Source organism: Leucopleurus acutus (assembly GCF_964270905.1).
Source record: "Leucopleurus acutus genome assembly, chromosome: 2".
Classification (NCBI taxonomy): domain Eukaryota; kingdom Metazoa; phylum Chordata; class Mammalia; order Artiodactyla; family Delphinidae; genus Leucopleurus; species Leucopleurus acutus.
The window spans coordinates 87,467,000-87,486,373 of NC_139143.1; the positions used below are offsets into that span (position 1 = coordinate 87,467,000).

At 43.2% G+C, this 19,374-nt stretch overlaps 1 protein-coding gene across 26 annotated transcripts in view; it reads right to left on the reverse strand.

The window, feature by feature from the left end:
• The window catches only part of PDE4DIP (phosphodiesterase 4D interacting protein), a gene marked incomplete at both ends in the record, with an annotated part of 225,879 nt that overhangs the window by 17,161 nt on the left and 189,344 nt on the right, over positions 1 to 19,374 (reverse strand). For 20 of the 26 annotated variants that reach the window (XM_082833037.1, XM_082833041.1, XM_082833030.1 and 17 more), the window contains 5 exons: positions 10,561 to 10,685; positions 11,288 to 11,477; positions 12,933 to 13,052; positions 13,738 to 13,869; positions 14,218 to 14,469. In XM_082833037.1, the coding sequence (XP_082689163.1) occupies positions 10,561 to 10,685; positions 11,288 to 11,477; positions 12,933 to 13,052; positions 13,738 to 13,869; positions 14,218 to 14,469 (819 nt within the window). Of the gene's footprint in view, positions 1 to 10,560; positions 10,686 to 11,287; positions 11,478 to 12,932; positions 13,053 to 13,737; positions 13,870 to 14,217; positions 14,470 to 18,263; positions 18,450 to 19,374 lie in introns of all 26 variants that reach the window. The other 6 variants (XM_082833039.1, XM_082833035.1, XM_082833034.1 and 3 more) reach the window with 1 other exon arrangement.

Sequence of the window (19,374 nt, forward strand, 5' to 3'; positions counted from 1 at the left end):
GCACAGAGAGTCCCATACAGGATAAATCCAAGGAGAAATACGCCAAGACACATATTAATCAAACTGTCAAAAAACAAAACCACCCGAGAAAAAATGGGCAAAAGATCTAAGTAGACATTTCTCCAAAGAAGACATACAGATGGCCAAAGAGCACACGAAAAGATGCTCAACATTGCTAATATTAGAAAAATACAAGTCCAAACTACAATGAGGTATCCCCTCACACTGGTCAGAATGTCTATCATCAAAAAATCTACAAACAATAAATGCTGGAGATGGTGTGGAGAAAAGGGAACCCTCCTACACTGTTGGTGGTAATGTAAATTGGTACAGCCACTATGGAGAACAGTATGGAGGTTCCTTAAAAAACTAAAAACAGAGCTACCATATGATCCACCAATCCCACTCCTGAGCATATACCCTGAGAAAACCATAATTCAAAAAGAGTTATGGGGCTTTCCTTGTGGCACAGTGATTGGGAGTCTGCCTGCTGATGCAGGGGACGCAGGTTCGATCCCTGGTCCGGGAGGATCCCACATGCTGTGGAACAACTAAGCCCATGTGCCACAACAGCTGAGCCTGCACTCTGAGCCTGTGAGCCACAGCTACTGAGCCTAAGTGCTGCAGCTGCTGAGGCCTGCGTGCCTAGAGCCTGTGCTCCACAGCAGGAGAGGCCACCTCAATGAGAGGCCCACGCACCGCAGGGAGAAGTGGCCCCCACTTGCTGCAACTAGAGAGAGCCCACACGCAGCAGTGAAGACCCAGCACAGCCAAAAATAAATAATTAATTTAAAAAGAAAAAAAGAGTTATGTGCCACAATGTTCATTGCAGCACTATTTACGATAGCCAGGAGATGGAAGCAACCTATTTGTCCATTGACAGATGAATGGATGAAGATGTGGCACATACATACAGTGGAATATTACTCAGCCATAAAAAGAAACGAAATTGAGTTATTTGTACTGAGGTGGATGGTCCTAGAGTCTGTTATACAGAGTGAAGTAAGTCAGAAAGAGAAAAACAAATACCTTATGCTAACACATATATATGGAATCTAAAAAAAAAAATAAAAAGGTTCTGACGAACCTAGGGGCAGGACAGGAATAAAGACGCAGACATAAAGAATGGACTTGAGGACATGGGGAGGGGGAAGGGGAAGCTGGAACGAAGTGAGAGAGTGGCACTGACATACATACACTACCAAATGTAAAATAGATAGCTAGTGGGAAGCAGCCACATAGCACAGGGAGATCAGCTCTGTGCTTTGTGACCACCTAGAGGGGTGGGATAGGGAGGGTGGGAGGGAGATGCAAAAGAGAGGGGATATGGGGATATATGTATACGTATACCTGATTCACTTTGTTATACAGCAGAAACTAACACAACATTTTAAAGCAACTATACTACAATAGAGATGTTAAAAAAAAAAAGATACTGTAGGTGGGGGACCTTCAAGATAGCAGAGGAGTAAAATGTGGAGATCACCTTCCTCCCCACAAATACATCAAAAATACATCTATATGTGGAACAACTCCTACAGAACACCTACTGAATGCTGGCAGAAGACCTCAGACTTCCCAAAAGGCAAGGAAATCCCCACATACCTGGGTAGGGCAAAAGAAAAAAAGAAAAAACAAACACAAAAGAATAGGGATGGGACCTGCACCTCTGGGAGGGAGCTGTGAAGGAGGAAAAGTTTCCACACATTAGGAAGACACTTCACTGGTGGAGAGTGGGGGTGGGAGTAGGGAAAGCTTTGGAGCCACAGAGGAGAGCGCAGCAACAGGGGTGCAGAGGGCAAAGTGGAGAGATTCCCACACAGAGGATCGGTGCCGACCAGGACTCACCAACCTGAGAGGCCTGTCTGCTCACCCTCCGGGGCAGGTGGGGGCTGGGAGCTGAGGCTTGGGTTTCAGAGGTCAGATCCTAGGGAGAGGACTGAGGTTGGCTGTGTGAACACAGCCTTAACGGGGCTAGTGCACCAAAGCTAGCGGGGAGGGAGTCCGGGAAAAACTCTGGACCTTCCTAAGAGGCAAGAGACCATTGTTTCGGAGTGTCCAAGGAGAGGGGATTCCTTCCCCATTTGCCCACAGAAGGCAGAGCACTGCCTAAACAAGCTCCAGAGACGGGTGTGAGCCATGGCTATCAGCTTGGACACCAGAGACAGGCATGAAACTCTAACACTGCTGCTGCAGCCACTGATAATCCTGTGTGCAAGCACAGGTCACTATCCACACATCCCCCCAGGAGCCTGTTCTGCTTGCCACTGCCAGGGTCCCATGATCCATGGACAACTTTCCCGGGAGAATACATGGTGTGCCTCAGGCTGTTGCAACATCATGCCGGCCTCTGCCACTGCAGGCTTACCCTGCATTCCAATTATGACTACCGTACCACTCCCTCCCCCTGGCATGAGTGAGCAGAGTCCCCTAATCAGCCACTGCTTTAACCCTGTCCTGTCTGGGCAGGAACAGATGCCTGAGGGCGACTTACACACAGATGGGGCCAAAACCAAAGCTGAACCCCAGCAGCTGTGTGAACAAAGAAGAGAAAGGGAAATCTCTCCCACCAGCCTCAGGAGCAGCAGATTAAATCCCCACAATCAACTTGATGTACCCTGCATCTGTGGAATACCTGAATAGACAACGAATCATCCCAAAATTGAGGAGGTAGACTTTGGGAGCAACTGTAGACTTGGGGTTTACTGCCTGCAACTGACTTGTTTCTGGTTTTTATGTTTATCTTAGTATAGTGTTTAGCGCTTGTTATCATTGGTGGATTTGTTTATTGGTTCGGTTGCTCTCTTCTTTTTTAAATTATTATTACTTTTAAATTTTTTTACCTTAATAATTTTTTATTATTCTTTCTTTTCTTCTCCCTTATCTTCTGAGCTGTGTGGCTGGCAGGGTCTTGGTGCTCTGGCCTGCTGTCAGGCCTGAGCCTCTGAGGTGGTAGAGCCGAGTTCAGGACATTGGCCCACCAGAGACCTCCTGGCCCCATGTAATATCAATTGGCAAGAGGTCTCCTAGAAATCTCCATCTCAACACTAAGACCCAGCTCCACCTAACAGCCAGCAGGCTCCAATGCTGGACACCCCATGGCAAACAACTAGCAAGACAGGAACAGAAACCCACCCATTAACAGAGAGGCTGCCTAAAATCATAGTAAGTTCCCAGACAACACAAAACACACCACCAGATGTGGACCTACCCACCAGAAAGACAAGATCCAGCCCCACCCACCAGAACACAGGCACCAGTCCCCTCCATCAGGAAGCCTACACAAGCCACTGAACCAACCTTACCCACTGGGGGCAGACACCAAAAATAGTGGGAACTACGAACATGCAGCCTGAGAAAAGGAGACCCCAAACACAGAAAGTTAAACAAAATGAGAAGACAGAGAAATATGCAGCAGGTGAAGAAGCAATGTAAAACCTACCACAACAAACAAATGTAGAGGAAATAGGCAGTCTACCTGAAAAAGAATTCAGAGTAATGATAGTAAAGATGATCCAAAATCTTGGAAACAGAATGGAGAAAATACAAGAAATGTTTAACAAGGACCTAGAAGAACTAAAGAGCAAACAAACAATGATGAACAACACAATAAATGAAATTAAAAGTTCTCTAGAAGGAATCAATAGCAGAATAACTGAGGCAGAAGAATGGATAAGTGACCTGGAAGATAAAATACTGGAAATAACTACTGCAGAGCAGAATAAAGAAAAAAGAATGAAAAAATTGAGGACAGTCTCAAAGACTCTGGGACAACATTAAATGCACCAACATTCAAATTATAGGGGTCCCAAAGAAGAAGAGAAAAAGTAAGGGTCTGAGAAAATATTAGAAGAGATTATAGCTGAAAACTTCCATAACATGGGAAAGGAAGTAGTCAATCAAGTCCAGGGAGTGCAGAGAGTCCCAGGCAGGATAAATCCAAGGAGAAGCATGCCAAGACACATATTAATCAAACTATCAAAAATAAAATACAAAGAAAAAATATTAAAAGCAGCAGGGGAAAAGCAACAAATAACATACAAGGGAACCCCCATAAGGTTAACAGCTGATCTTTCAGCAGAAACTCTACAAGCCAGAAGGGAGTGGCAGGACATATTTAAAGTGATGAAAGAGAAAAACCTACAACCAAGATTACTCTACCCAGCAAGGATCTCATTCAGATTTGATGGAGAAATTAAAACCTTTACAGACAAGCACAAGCTAAGAGAATTCAGCACCACCAAACCAGCTTTACAACAAATTCTAAAGGAACTTCTCTAGGAAGGCAACACAAGAGAAGGAAAAGCCCTACAAAAACAAACCCAAAACAATTAATAAAATGGTAATATGAACATACATATCAATAATTACCTTAAATGTAAATAGACTAAATGCTCCAACCAAAAGACACATACTGGCTGAATGGATACAAAAACAAGACTCGTATATATGCTGTCTAAAAGAGACCCACTTCAGACCTAGGGACACATCCAATCTGAAAGTGAAGGGATGGAAAAAGATATTCCATGCAAATGGAAATCAAAAGAGCGCTGGAGTAGCAATTCTCATTTCAGAAAAAGTAGACTTTAAAATAAAGACTATTACAAGAGACAAAGAAGGACAATACATAATGATCAAGGGATCAATCCAAGAAGAAGATATAACACTTATAAATATTTATGCACACAACATAGGAGTACCTCAATACATACGGCAAATGCTGACAGCCATAAAAGGGGAAATCAACAGTAACACAGTAATAGTAGGGGACTTTTACACCCCACTTTCACCCATGGACAGATCATCCAAAATGAAAATAAATAATGAAACAAATGAAATGATCCAAAATGAAAATAAATAAGGAAACAAAAATGACACATTAAAGAAATAAGGGAACATATGTATATGTATAACTGATTCACTTTGTTATAAAGCAGAAAGTAACACACCATTGTAAAGCAATTATACCCCAAAAAAGATGTTAAAAAAATGACACATTAAGCAAGATAGACTTAATTGATATTTATAGGACGTTCCATCCAAAAACAACAGAATACACTTTCTTCTCAAGTGCTCATGGAATATTCTCCAGGATAGATCATATATTGGGTCACAAATCAAGCCTTGGTAAATTTAAGAAAACTGAAATCACATCAATCATCTTTTCTGACCACAATGCTATGAGACTAGATATCAATTACAGGAAAAAAACTGTAAAAAATACAAACACATGGAGGCTAAACAATACACTACTAAATAATCAAGAGATCACTGAAGAAATCAAAGAGGAAATCAAAAAATACCTAGAAACAAATGACAATGAAAACATGATGACCCAAAACCTATGGGATGTAGCAAAAGCAGTTCTAAAAGGGAAGTTTATAGCAATACAATCTTACCTCAAGAAACAAGAAACATCTCAAATAAACAACCTAACCTTACACCTAAAGTAATTAGAGAAAGAACAAAAAACCCCCCAAAGTTAGCAGAAGGAAAGAAATTATAAAGATCAGATCAGAAATAAATGAAAAATAAATAAAGGGAACAATAGCAAAGATCAATAAAACTAAAAGCTAGTTCTCTGAGAAGATAAACAAAATTGATAAACCACTAGCCAGGCTCATCAAGAAAAAAGAGGAGAAGACTCAAATCAACAGAATTAGAAATGAAAAAGAAGTAACAACTCACACTGCAGAAATACAAAGGATCATGAGAGATTACTACAAGCAACTATATGTCAATAAAATGGACAACCAGGAAGAAATGGACAAATTCTTAGAAATGCACAACCTGCTGAGACTGAACCAGGAAGAAATAGAAAATATGAACAGACCAATCACAAGTAATGAAATTGAAACTGTGATTAAAAATCTTCCAATAAACAAAAGCCCAGGACCAGATGGCTTCACAGGTGAATTCTATCAAACATTTAGAGAAGAGCTAACACCTATCCTTCTCAAACCCTTTCAAAATATAGCAGAGGGAGGAACACTCCCACTCATTCTACGAGGCCACCATCACCCTAATACCAAAACCAGACAAAGATGTCACAAAAAAGAAAACTACAGGCCAATATCACTGATGAACATAGATGCAAAAATCCTCAACAAAATACTAGCAAACAGAATCCAACAGCACATTAAAGGATCATACACCATGATCAAGTGGGGTTTATCCCAGGAATGCAAGGATTCTTCAATATACACAAATCAATCAGTGTGATAAACCATATTAACAAACTGAAGGATAAAAACCATATGATAATCTCAACAGATGCAGAAAAAGCTTTCAACAAAATTCAGCACCCATTTATGATAAAAACTTTCCAGAAAGTGGGTACAGAGGAAACCTACCTCAACATCATAAAGGCCATATATGACAAACCCAGAGCCAACATCGTTCTCAATGGTGAAAAACTGAAACTACTTCCTCTAAGATCAGGTACAAGGCAAGGTTGCCCATTCCCACCATTATTATTCAACATAGTTTTGGAAGTTTTAGCCATAGCAATGAGAGAAGAAAAAGAAATAAAAGGAATCCAAATCAGAAAAGAAGAAGTAAAACTGTCACTGTTTGCAGATGACATGATACTATACATAGAGAATCCTAAAGATGCTACCAGAAGACTACTAGAGCTAATCAATGTATTTGGTGGAGTAGCAGGATACAAAATTAATGCCCAGAAATCTCGTGCATTCCTGTACACTAATGATGAAAAATCTGAAAGAATAATTAAGGAAACACTCCCATTTACCATTGCAACAAAAGAATAAAATATCTAGGAATAAACCTACCTAAGGAGACAAAAAGTCTGTACACAGAAAACTATAAGACACTGATGAAAGAAATTAAAGATGATACCAACAGATGGAGAGATATACCATGTTCTTAGATTGGAAGAATCAACATTGTGAAAATGATTCTACTACCCAAAGCAATCTACAGATTCAATGCAATCCCTATCAAACTACCACTGGCATTTTACACAGAACTAGAACAAAAAAATTCACAATTTGTATGGAAACACAAAAGACCTGAAATAGCCAAAGCAAAACTGGAGAAGGAAAAACGGAACACGAGGAATCAGGCTCCCCGACTCCAGACTATACTACAAAGCTACAGTAATCAAGACAGTATGGTACTGGCACAAAAACAGAAATATAGATCAATGGAACAGGATAGAAAGCCCAGAGATAAACCCATGCACATATGGTCACCTTATCTTTGTTAAAGGAGGCAAAAATACACAATGGAGAAAACACAGCCTCTTCAGTAAGTGGTGCTGGGAAAACTGGACAGCGACATTGAAAAGAATGAAATTAGAACACTTCCTAACACCATACACAAAAATAAACTCAAAATGGATTAAAGACCTAAATGTAATGACAGACTATAAGACTATAAAAGTCTTAGAGGAAAACAGAAGAAGAACATTCTTTGACATAAATCACAGCAAGATCCTTTTTGACCCACCTCCTAGAGAAATGGAAATGAAAACAAAAATAAACAAATGGGACCTAATGAAACATAAAACCTTTTGCACAGCAAAGGAAACCATAGACAAGATGAAAAGACAACCCTCAGAATGGGAGAAAATATTTGCAAATGAAGCAACTGACAAAGGATTCATCTCCAAAATATACAAGCAGTTCATGCAGCTCAATGTCAAAAAAACAAACAACCCAATCCAAAAATGGGCAGAAGACCTAAACAGACATTTTTCCAAAGAAGATATGCAGATTGCCAACAAACACATGAAAGGATGCTCAACATCACCAATCATTAGAGAAATGCAAATCAAAACTACAATGAGGTATGACCTCACACCGGTCAGAATGGCCATCATCAAAACATCTACAAACAATAAATGCTGGACAGGGTGTGGAGAAAAGGAAACCCTCTTGCACTCTTGGTGCGAATGTAAATTGATACAGCCACTATGGAGAACAGCATGGAGGTTCCTTAAAAAACTAAAAATATGATGAACTGGGTGATTGGGATTGACATGTATACACCGATGTGTATATAATTGATGACTAACAAGAACCTTCTGTATAAAAAAATAAATTAAATAAAATACAAAAATTCAAAAAAAAAAAAACTAAACTAAAAATAGAACTACCATATGACCCAGGAATCCCATTTCTGGGCATATACCCTGAGAAAACCATAATTTAAAAAGGGTCGTGTACCACAATGTTCATTGAAGCTCTATTTACAATAGCTAGGACATGGAAGCAACCTAAGTGTCCATCGACAGATGAATGGATAAAGAAGAAGTGGCACATATATACAATGGAATATTACTCAGCCATAAAAAGAAACAAGATTGAATTATTTGTAGTGAGGTGGATGGACCTAGAGTCTGTCATACAGATTGAAGTAAGTCAGAAAGAGAAAAACAAATACCGTATGTTAACACACATATGTGGAATCTAAAGAAAAAAAATGGTTATGAAGAACCTAGGGGCAGGACAGGAATAAAGATTCAGACCTGGAGAATGGACTTGAGGACGCTCAAGAGGGACTTCCCCCTTGGAGGGGGAAGGGTAAACTGGGACGAAGTGAGAGAGTAGCACTGACATACATACACTACCAAATGTGAAATAGATAGCTAGTGGGAAGCAGTTGCATCCCACAGGGAGATCAGCTCTGTGCTTTGTGACCACCTAGAAGCGTGGGATAGGGAGGGTGGGAGGGAGATGCAAGAGTGGGTGGATATGGCATATATGTATACATATTGCTGATTCACTTTGTTATACAGCAGAAACTAACACAACACTGTAAAGCAATTATACTCCAATAAAGATGTTAAAAATAAATGTCTCAAAAGAATAAAAAGAAAAAAAAGAAGATATGGTACATATATACAATGCAATATTACTCAGCCATAAAAAAGAATGAAATAATGCTATTTGCAGCAACATGGATGGACCTAGAGATTATCATACTAAATGAAGTATGTCAGACAGAGAAACAAGTATCATATGATATCACTTATATGTAGAATCTTTAAAAATGATACAAATGAACTTATTTACAAAACAAACTGACTCACAGACTTAGAAAGTTATGGTTACCAAAGCGGAAAGGGTTGAGGGGGAGGGATAAATTAAGAGGTTGGGATTAACATAAACACACTTTAATATAAAATAGATAATAAGGACCTACTGTGTAGCATAGGGAACTCAATACTCTGCAATAACCTATATGGGAAAAGATTCTGAAAAAGAATTGATATATGTATAACTAAATCACTTTTCTGTACACCTGAAACTAACACAACATTGTAAGCCAAATATACTCCAATATAAAAAATAAATTTTAAACATTTTTTTAAAAGAGATAAAAAATAAAAAGGGAGCAAAGTATGAAGACTTACCCAACCTGATTTCAAAATTTACTATAAAACTCTAACAAGGTAGACAGTTTGGTATTGGTGTAAGAATAGGCATATTGATTAATGGAACAGAATGGAGAATTCAGAAATAGACTCACACATATATTGAGAAGTGATTTTTTTTTTTTGCCTTGGCTATTGTTTTTCAATAGATTGCCAAGCACTTAGAAGATAGTCATGGTGATGAAAAGTCAATTGTGTTTCTATATCTTAGCAAAAAAAACAATTATTTGGCAATTGAAATAAAAATGTTATCCCACACACATGAGAAATATTTATGTATAAGTTAAAATATGAAAGATGAATATATTAAAAATTACAAAATATTATTAACAGAAGTTATGGTCACTTGATTGTCAACAAAGCTGCCAAGGTAATTCAATGGGAAATGGCAGTCTTTGTAACAGATGGTGCTGGAAAAACTTTAACCTTTTTCTCACTTTGCATACAAAATTAACTCAAAGTGAAATGCAGTCCTAAACATAAGAGCAAAAGCTATAAAACTGCAAGAAGAAAAATACAAGGAAATCTTTATGATCTTGAGATAGACAAAGATTTCTTAGCTAGGACATAAAGAAAAGCATAAATAATAAAACAAAAAATTTGATTAATTGACCTTCAACAAAATTTAAAAGTTTTGTCTTTCAAAGACACTAAAAAGACTTGGAGAATATATCTGCAAATTATTTTTCTGACAAAAATTCCAGAATAAAAATTTCTTTAAAAAAACTTTTAATTTTCTCACTGGGGTAAGAGCAGGTTTTCTGCAACATTGGCTGCATGGGTGGTCAGAATTCACAACATTCAAGACGTTTTCAAATGATGATATCACCAGGACAGTTCTGTGTAATTTTTTTTGAATTACTGTATAATCTGGACTTTGATTAACTTGTCTCAGACCATGCAGGTGGGTATAGTTTGACTCTTGTGGCCTATTTTTAAGGATGTCGAGGCTGGATCTTGTTCATGTCACCAACCTCTGGGCTTTGTGTGTGAGAGCTCCCCTCTCTTCTTATTGGGATCCTCAATGACTGAGGTTTTTTCTCTGAGACAGAGCAAGATAGGTTTCCAAGATCTCCACAACTCCCAAGGTAGAGACTTCACCAGGACCCTTAGCAAGAGCAAGAAGCTCATAGGGTGGGGAAGAAGGGAAAACATACCTTTCAGCCCCTTCTTGGAATTGTCATAAAGTGCCTCGTAGATCTGTAGCTCTGACTGGAGGGACTGGAAAAGCTGCTGTTTCTCTTCACACTGATGCTGCAAGAGGGCCAGCTTATGCTGCAGCCTGTCAGGGGAGAAGCAAGGGTCTGCTGAGCTGGTGGGGCCCCACCAGGGCAAGAGGCTGTGAGCCAACTTCTGCATCATAGAATTCTAGCCCTAGATGTCATGAAGACCATCGCTTTTATTTTACAGATGTGGCAACAGAGGCTTGGAAGGTAAAGTAACTGTGCTTGGAGTCATGTCATTAGCTACCATACCTAGGACACACTACCTGGTATTCTTACTGCCCCACATTGCTCTTTTCATGTTGTCAAGCAGTTACAGGGTTTACGCTGGGGACCAGCATCATGGCTGGTGTAGAAGCTTCCTAGGTTATGGTGGGACTAATATCTTAAAACTAACTGGAAGCACGAGAATGTACTTTCTCCAGAATCTGATATGCTGAAGCCTTCCATAACAGGGTTTTACTCTTTCAACTCTGGAGTGAAAAAGACATTCCCAGAGAAGTCCTTCCTTCTGTTCAAAGTTACCCATAAATCTGGTATAGCGGAGGGGATAGTGAGGTTTCCAAAAACCTCAATGGCAAGACCATTAACCATCTTGCCAATATCCCTTTTGCTAAATCTGAAAATGGGCCACCTTCCTTATCAGTGGGCTCCCTCTAACCTGGAGTCTTTCTCCTGTAGAGACAGTCGTTCCTCCTCGAAATGCAAGATCTCCTGCTGCTTCTCCTTCAAGTCTTCCAGAAGCTGCTGCCGTTCCACTTTTTGGTGCTCCCTCTCCATTTCCAGCTCTTGAAGCCGGGATCGAGAGGTCAGCAGAGCCTCCCTCAGGCATTCTGTTTCCTGGGAGTGCTCTGGTGGGCAGAACACAGGAGTACATATATTGTAGGGCCAAAGGTTAGCAGCAAGATGAGCCCAAGCACATCCATCCTGACAAACAGAACTAAAGCAAAAGGAGGGCCAGCTTATGCTGCCAGGAGAGACAAAGTGAGGGTATGCTATTATATCCACACACTCAGGGGGATGGGAACCTCTTTCCCGGCAATGCCCTTTGATCCTGATTTAATACGTCCCACCTTGCTTTTAGAGAAAACACTCTGCTTCCTGACGCTCACTGTTTTCTAAATCCTCACATACCTTCTGTGCAGTAATCCATTCTTGAATTTTGCCACGGATCCACATCAAAATTTCTTGTCTACAGTTTTTAGTATATATTGTGTTCATCATATTGCAAATAGAGCTATATGTCCTTTCCTGGTCTTGCAGCATCTCTCTGATCTTCATGATTTCTCAAAGACCATTGACAGGGACTCTGAGAATAAGGCTTCGGTGCTGTCAGTCGGCTGGGGCGGAATCACCTGGGCCTGGCAGACTGAGCTCTTTTAAATCTTACTATCTTCTCACCTGTGAGGTCTGTTCTGCTCTTTCCAGGCATGCAATGGTAGTTTAGTAGTTCTGCCTTCTCCCTTATCTTATAATTTTTGTTATCTTCCCAAGCAGGGATCACTCCTCTCACATCTTCTTGCTCTGAGGAGGCTAAGTTAGAAATATCTCTTGATGTCTTTTTCCTTTCCCACAAGCATTCTTTCCTTCTGGGCTTAATCCTCTTAGCCACTATTCTCTGTCTGTTATGGCTATTCAATAAATATTTGTAAATAAAAATAATTTGTAATTGAAAGTGTATTGATTCCATTTAGTCAATTAACACTAAGGTCAGCTGCCCCACCAGGCCGCACAGGAAATGATGCCCACACGTGGATGCCCACTGAATAGTGTTGGGAAAGCTCTGGAGGACATTTTGCTAGCATCTTCAGACACAGAGTCATGAGGACTGGTGACCAAAGAGGAGCCCTGAGTGTATGAGGAGGAGGTGGTGAGGAGATACGGGGATAGCAGATCAGCATGGGAGGGATACACAGAGCTGCCACGTCTGGAGAAACCTGAGAGAGTGTATCGGCCTCATGTTGCTCCCTGTCCTGGGTCCAAACTAGCTGTGAACTGTGGGCAGGTAGAACAGGCACTAAGGTATGCAGTTTGAGAGCTAATGACTGAATATCTGCAGGAGGGTTGCACAGAGGTGGTGGATTTCCTAGAGTGCCTTGTCCTTGGAGCCTAGGAGTCTAAGGGCCCGTGGTTGGGAACTGTCAGGAAGTAGCCCTTTCTAGACTGAGAATAGCTATGGGAGTTTGGGGTTGCTGGGTCTGGGTAGCTCTGTTCTCTCCACCTTGTCTCTTTGCTTCTCCAGTTGGTGACTGGTACGGGCAGGGAGGAAAGGGAGTAACCACTGTTTGCGGCTTTTGACCACCCACCTCTGGAAGCATGACTGAGCTGAGCCTGAAGCCTCTGGTTTTCTTCCCTAAGGACTCTGTTCTCATTGCAGAGCTGAGGTGTGGACTCCAGGCCCGGACTGTAGAAGTTAGAGGTGGGTCCTGTCCCAGGAAGTGCAAGCAGGCAAGTTACACATTTGGGTAACAGATGCTCTCTGTGTTGCTCATTCTGTATCTCCAAAGATACTATCCCAACCCAGCAGAAAACCCAGAGAACTCGCATCCTGGGCCTAAAGCCTGATGGGCTGAATGCCTGGCTTTCCTGTGGCTCCTCTGAGTGGGTTCTGTGCATGCATTACCACGTGCCCTGGCTGTAGCTGTTCAGGAGGCCCTTTCCCCTAAATACCTGCTGCTGAGCTGTGGGCAGGACAAGGGCATGTGGAAGGGATGGCCTCCAAGTGTCAGCAGCCTGGGGCGGAGGGGGAGGGGAGGAAGGCCACCTCGGTAAGTGGCTGGAGGAGGCCCTGCAGACCTGGCTCTACCACTTGCCAATCACAGGACCAGGACACAGAAGTCAGCAGGCAGATATGAGCAGATTCGGATGGAAGAGAAGTCAGAGGATTCTGGGGACCGGACCTGGTTAGACCTGCCGCGAGGAAAGTTACTCTCTGAGCTCAGATACCGCTGCAACGGGAGCATAGTTCTTGCCCCCTGCCTTGCTGGTGTAAGGAGCAAATACAGAAAAGCAGACCTCGGTGCTTTGAAATCTGCGAAGCTCTGCCTAGGGGTTGACCTTCAGCAGCTCCCTAATTACAACCAGAAACAGGAAGGCCTGGGCCTCTCCTACCGCTTCCGCGGGCAGTGGAGCTGAGCCTGTGTTCCAGCTGCTCCCGCAGGCGGTCGTTAATGCAGATGGACTCCTCCAGGCGCTGGCGCAGGTTCCGGATCTCACCAAGGTGCTCCTCTAGCAGGTCAGTCCCTGCAGTCACCCAGCAGGACAGGAGGAGGTGGGAGGTGGAGAATCCTGGTCACTAGTGGGGCCCATATGGGGGGTGTGGGGTTTGGCCAGTGGCCTCTCAGCAAGATCCCTAAACATCACCGGTCTCTCTCACGGGCATCCAGGAGCTCAGGTGACTTTGTTTAAAGAGTAAATTGGCTTCAAACACAGGACAGCTGGTGCTAACCAAGCCCCATGGGCCTCCTCCCATGCAGGGGTTCGTGTAAGGGAGTTGTAATTGTACATGTACAGTTACTATGGTAACTGGTAAGTGTAAGGGGTTTCACACGGTTTAGAAAAATAATTGACCTGCTCGGCTTTGTGCTTTACCTGTGGGTTTGGAGTTAAGCTGGTACATGGAGGAGCCTGAAGATGGTTCCCCAGATATGCTCCCTTTCTGAGGCCTCATCATGTCCCACTGGCCTCTGCTGCCCAAGTACCCAGGCTCGAGGATTCTGCCCAGTTCTCTGGTGCCCCTCAGAGGAGAGAGGGGCTGGGCAGGGTTGAGGTAGTGGGAAGAGCTGGCTTCTAAATGGTTGGTTGGCAATGTGGCTGGGGAAGCAGGATGAACATTGCTGACACCTGGGCAGAAAGAAACATGAATGAGAAGCAGTATCAGAACAGAAGGATCGGCAAGGAAGCATGTGATTGCTAAGAACAGACACTAAAGGGGACATGGCTATCAGAGGTCCCAGTCTGCTGGGAAATTCCAATTAGATGAGGATTCCCATCCTAGAGGCTATAACTTTTCACCCCTTGTATTTGCTAGCATGAGACACCAAGAGGTAGGGGATGAATAACGTATCAGAAAGTCACCAGTGTACACAAAAGGGAAGTCCAGTGGCCCTAATTCTGGCTCCTGTGACAATTCCTCATGACAGAATCCAGGGAAGTTCCAGAAGTAGAACTCACTGGGAAAATCAGAGGTTAAGAGTGTGATGAGCCGTAGCACTGAACACACCTGTGAACGGGAACATTTGTGTCCCTATGAGTACTTGCTGTACCCAGAAGCTAACCTGCCAGCTTTTGGGGTTGTCAGAAGAGGAAGGATTTATTTATACAATCCAGCTAGATGTGGCGGCCCCAGTTACTCCAGAGTGAGGAACTTCTTTGCTGAGGCTGGGGGAGGTTCTAGGTAAGGCAAGAGGTGATTTCATTCTTACCCAACATGGTTCCAGGAACTGAAATATGTCATCACTCATGTCTAAAGAGTCATGAACACTCTTCCATGGGGGAGGGAGGACCTTTCATTTCATAGGCTGGTGCTTTCATAGATCCTATGAAATCATGGGTCTTCCCATTATCTCTGCTTCTGTGTAAAAAGAAGCCCAACTTGGTGGAGAGAGGGAAAGATGTGAACAGGGCCATAGTTTAGGATATTCACCTTCAGAAAACTACCTTCTTCCAGGGATTATCAATATGGGCAGTAGGTAGCTCCACCTAAGAACTAGGAGTGAGGAGTGAGGTCATGGTTCCCTCCAACCAAGCCAACCCCCTTTGAGGGATTAATGCAATCGGCAGTTGCCAATTTTGATCCTCATTTATAACTGTTTCTCAAATTTGGCCACATACTGGAATCATCTGAGACAATGTAAAAGCATGTACTGGTGCCTGGACCCCCAGAGGTTTTACCTTAATTGGTATGCAGTGCAGCTTGGGCACTGGATGTTTTAAAATCATCCCAGCTGATTCTAGGAGGCAGGAAAGTTTGAGAAGTATTGTCATGGGTCTCCCCTTCCCCAATTTGCAAAATACTAGATATTCATTAGGATCACAGGAAGTTAAAGAGGGAGATGAAACACGTAAGCATCTAAACTATAGTCAGTAATTTTTTTTTTTTTTTGAGGTACGCGGGCCTCTCACTGTTGTGGACCCTCCCGTTGTGGAGCACAGGCTCCGGACGCGCAGGCTCAGCAGCCATGGCTCACGGGCCCAGCCGCTCCATGGCATGTGGGATGTGGGATCTTCCCGGACTGGGGCACGAACCCGCGTCCCCTGCATCGGCAGGCGGAGTCTCAACCACTGCGCCACCAGGGAAGCCCTGTAGTCAGTATTTTAAAGAATGTGACTTCCTGCCTCTCTCACACCTCCTTCAACCCCAACCCCACACAGGCAGAGGGGGAAATCAGTGATTGTCGACAGTCAGCTTACTATCTCACCAAGGTCATAGGAGGTGCCAAGTCTATCGGTAACAGTGATCAGTATTCTCATGTTCCAGTCTTTCCGGTCACACGATACAGAGCACATGCCCTAAACCATGCAAAGACGCCAGACAGACTCTTGCACAAGGAAATTTTAGCCCCACAGTGGCCTGAGAAGCCGCCATGCACCACTGTCCACTTGGAAGCTTGTTTCAAAGCAAAGGAGGAGAGCTGGTGAGGACTGTGCTTGACAAGGCAAAAGAAAGGGCTACAGCCTTCCTCACCAAGGCTGGGACCACCCAAACTCTGGCCGGTGGCACAGACTGGATATGACTCCAATTCAACCCACATCACAGACCCTTTCATGCACAGTGCTCTCCTTCCTCCACCTTTCCCTTTGGGCAAAGACAAATGGACAGTGTGGAAAGATGAAGGAAAAGGTGTCAAGGAAAAGAAAGGTAATCTAGAGAACAGCTTTGCCTTTTGGCATGGAACAAATTTGTTATCCATCAGTTGTTGCTTCCAGGTGTGCTATAGTAGCAAGTTCTAGATCAGAGAGAACAGCACCTTCCTCTCATCTCTAAAGAGAGAAAAGATTGTTGCAAGGGGCCTCCAGAGTCGTTCAGCCGAGCTCAGCTCTGTGCTCTGAGCAGGATTGTAACAAAACCATTCTAGATAGAGAAGGTATAATGGAAATATGGAACTGGGAGCAGAGGATCTGAATTCAAGCCCATTTCTCCCAGTTACTAGTGATCTTGAACAAGTAACCTCACTGCCCTGAGTTTTAGTCACTGCTCTGGCAGGGAACAGGGTAAAACCATGTTCACGTTGGTAGGCAAACCTAGGCTGCTGTACCTGTGTGATGCTGATAAGCAGAAGGTAGCCTCTAAGACTTCACTTCCTGCAGAAAGGAAGATGTACAAACTCTTCTAAAAACAGACTCAGTCTAGCTGGTTCTGGAAGTCAAGCTGACGTCAGAGTAGACAGTGTATCCATTTTCAGAGCTGATAAATAAGCCAATCCGAATGACCTTTGGGGCTTCAGATATGCAGATTCCTAGCTGTGGTCTTAGGTCGTTGGACACCCTTTGTACAGTGACCCTACCATTAATTTCTGCCTCATTCAAGCTCTTCTTTACAGGCACAGAGTGTGGTTTTAAGGTAATTTCAAATTGCTTTCTAGTTTTTTTAAGCACTACTAGAGAGCAAATTCATCACGTGAGGTTCTTTTCTTATTTTAAGCTATAAGTGATAGCTTATAGCTTAAAATAAAACAAAATGTTTTATGATGTGGCATCCAGCCCATATTTACATCAAACCTTTCTCTAAAAGATGACCACATAGTCTATGAATTCTGTGACTACATAACATCAATTATATCTGGGAGTTGACAGAATTCACAATCAGACATCACAGCCTGTGCTTCTGTTTCTAGCTGTCCTTGTGTCACCTGTGCAGAAACAGAAATTAACCTCGTGTAAGGGGAAGAGAGGTTTGGCACCCCTTCTTTTTTTTTTTTTTTTTTTTTTTTTTTGCGGTACGCAGGCCTCTCACTGTTGTGGCCTGTCCCGTTGCGGAGCACAGGCTCTGGATGCGCAGGCTCAGCGGCCATGGCTCACGGGCCTAGCCGCTCCGTGGCATGTGGTATCTTCCCAGACCGGGGCACGAACCCGTGTCCCCTGCATCGGCAGGCGGACTCTCAACCACCGCACCACCAGGGAAGCCCTGGCACCCCTTCTTAATCCCTCCTCCACCATCCTTTCAGCCCCGAACCTGATGATGTCAGAATTTGAACTTGACTAAAAACATTTCACTGAGGAGGATATAATTGCCATGGAAATGATCCCATTGAATGTGGCCATCTTTTTCTGGCCACTTCATCCTGTGTTGGCAGGCAAAAAGCCTCTCTCCCATGTCCTGCCAGTGAACATGTTTCCAGTGTGTCAGGGCTTCAATACACTTGGCGGAAGGTACCCCACACTGTCAGCAGTGGGAGAGCACCAGGTCTAGGGCCTGATGAACATATATACCCGTTAACTGATGAGGCACACACATGAGAAAGATAACAGTAAATATAGTTCCCAAAGCGGCAAGCACAGCCCTCCCTCAGTTGTCCACTGATAACGTGTACCCCTATGTTATTTTTTAAAACTCTGCCATCCAGCCAAAGCCATGCAGAGAAACACAGTGTGGGTCCATCATTCGCAAGAACACAAATGCAGCAGGAAGTGCTCACTTTCTCCCAACTGCTTCTGCAGCATCTGCAGCTCCTGCTGAGCCTCAACCAAGGAGACCATGGGTGTCTCACAGCAGCCAAGGAGGGGAGGGCCAGCAGAGCTGAAAGGCAGGAAGCTGGGTGGAGCTGAGGGCAGTGGTGCCTGGGGAAGGCTAACCAGCGTGGGTATGGATTGAAAATGAAGGCCTAGAAACAGAAAGTTAGGGAGAAAGGAGATAAACCATTAGAGAGAAAGTCAGAGAAAAGAATGGGTGAAAGATTGAGAAGGTGAAACTATTCCCTGACCAAACATCTCCTTGGGGAGTGTCTATCATTCAATGTGGTGATGACTGAGATGGCCAAGGGGAAGCACTGTTACCCAGGATGTTGGTCTAGCAACCCCCTCCTTCTCCTTCCCAGCCAGGGATGTATCCTGTACATGTATCTTGCATACACATTCTATGCTCATCTTGAAAACAATTGGCTACAAAAGGCAAGGTGGCACTACCATAACCCAGGCAGTCATGAAAGCCCCATCTCAGCCATCTGGACACGGATAGGTGAGGATGGCTGTGCCTGGATGCTCTCAAGAGCCCCTGCGGTGCTGCTACCAGCATGTGCTAGTCCTGGCCCTTGTGACAAGACTCTCCCTACACCTAGAAGTCCTCTTCTGAAAGCAACAGGACTCATCCTGAGGAGGGCAGAAGTAGACTAGGATAGTGGGGAAGTTTGCATGACTAATGCATGTAATTCAACACTGATGGAAACAAACTTCAGAATCCCAAATCAACGTGTTCATTCACCAAAGGAAAAATAAAAGCCTTGGCATACTGACTTACACACAATGGCTTGCAAATCTTTCTGGACATTCAAATAATTTAAGAAAGATTCTTAAAATATATGGGTTCTTTCATCCTTACTGCAATCTACTGAATCATAAACTCTGGCAGTAGGGCTTAGAAATTTCTTTCTAAAAAAATCTTCACAGGTCATCATTAGGCAGTCCATCTATAGACAGGTCTTTAGGAACCCTGGGAAGTTCTCATGTTTGAATCTGTCTCCTCTTCCTAAAAAGAGTTATCGGGCAGATGGCCCACAGAGGGAGAAGAAACCAAGACAGACCTGTGGAGAA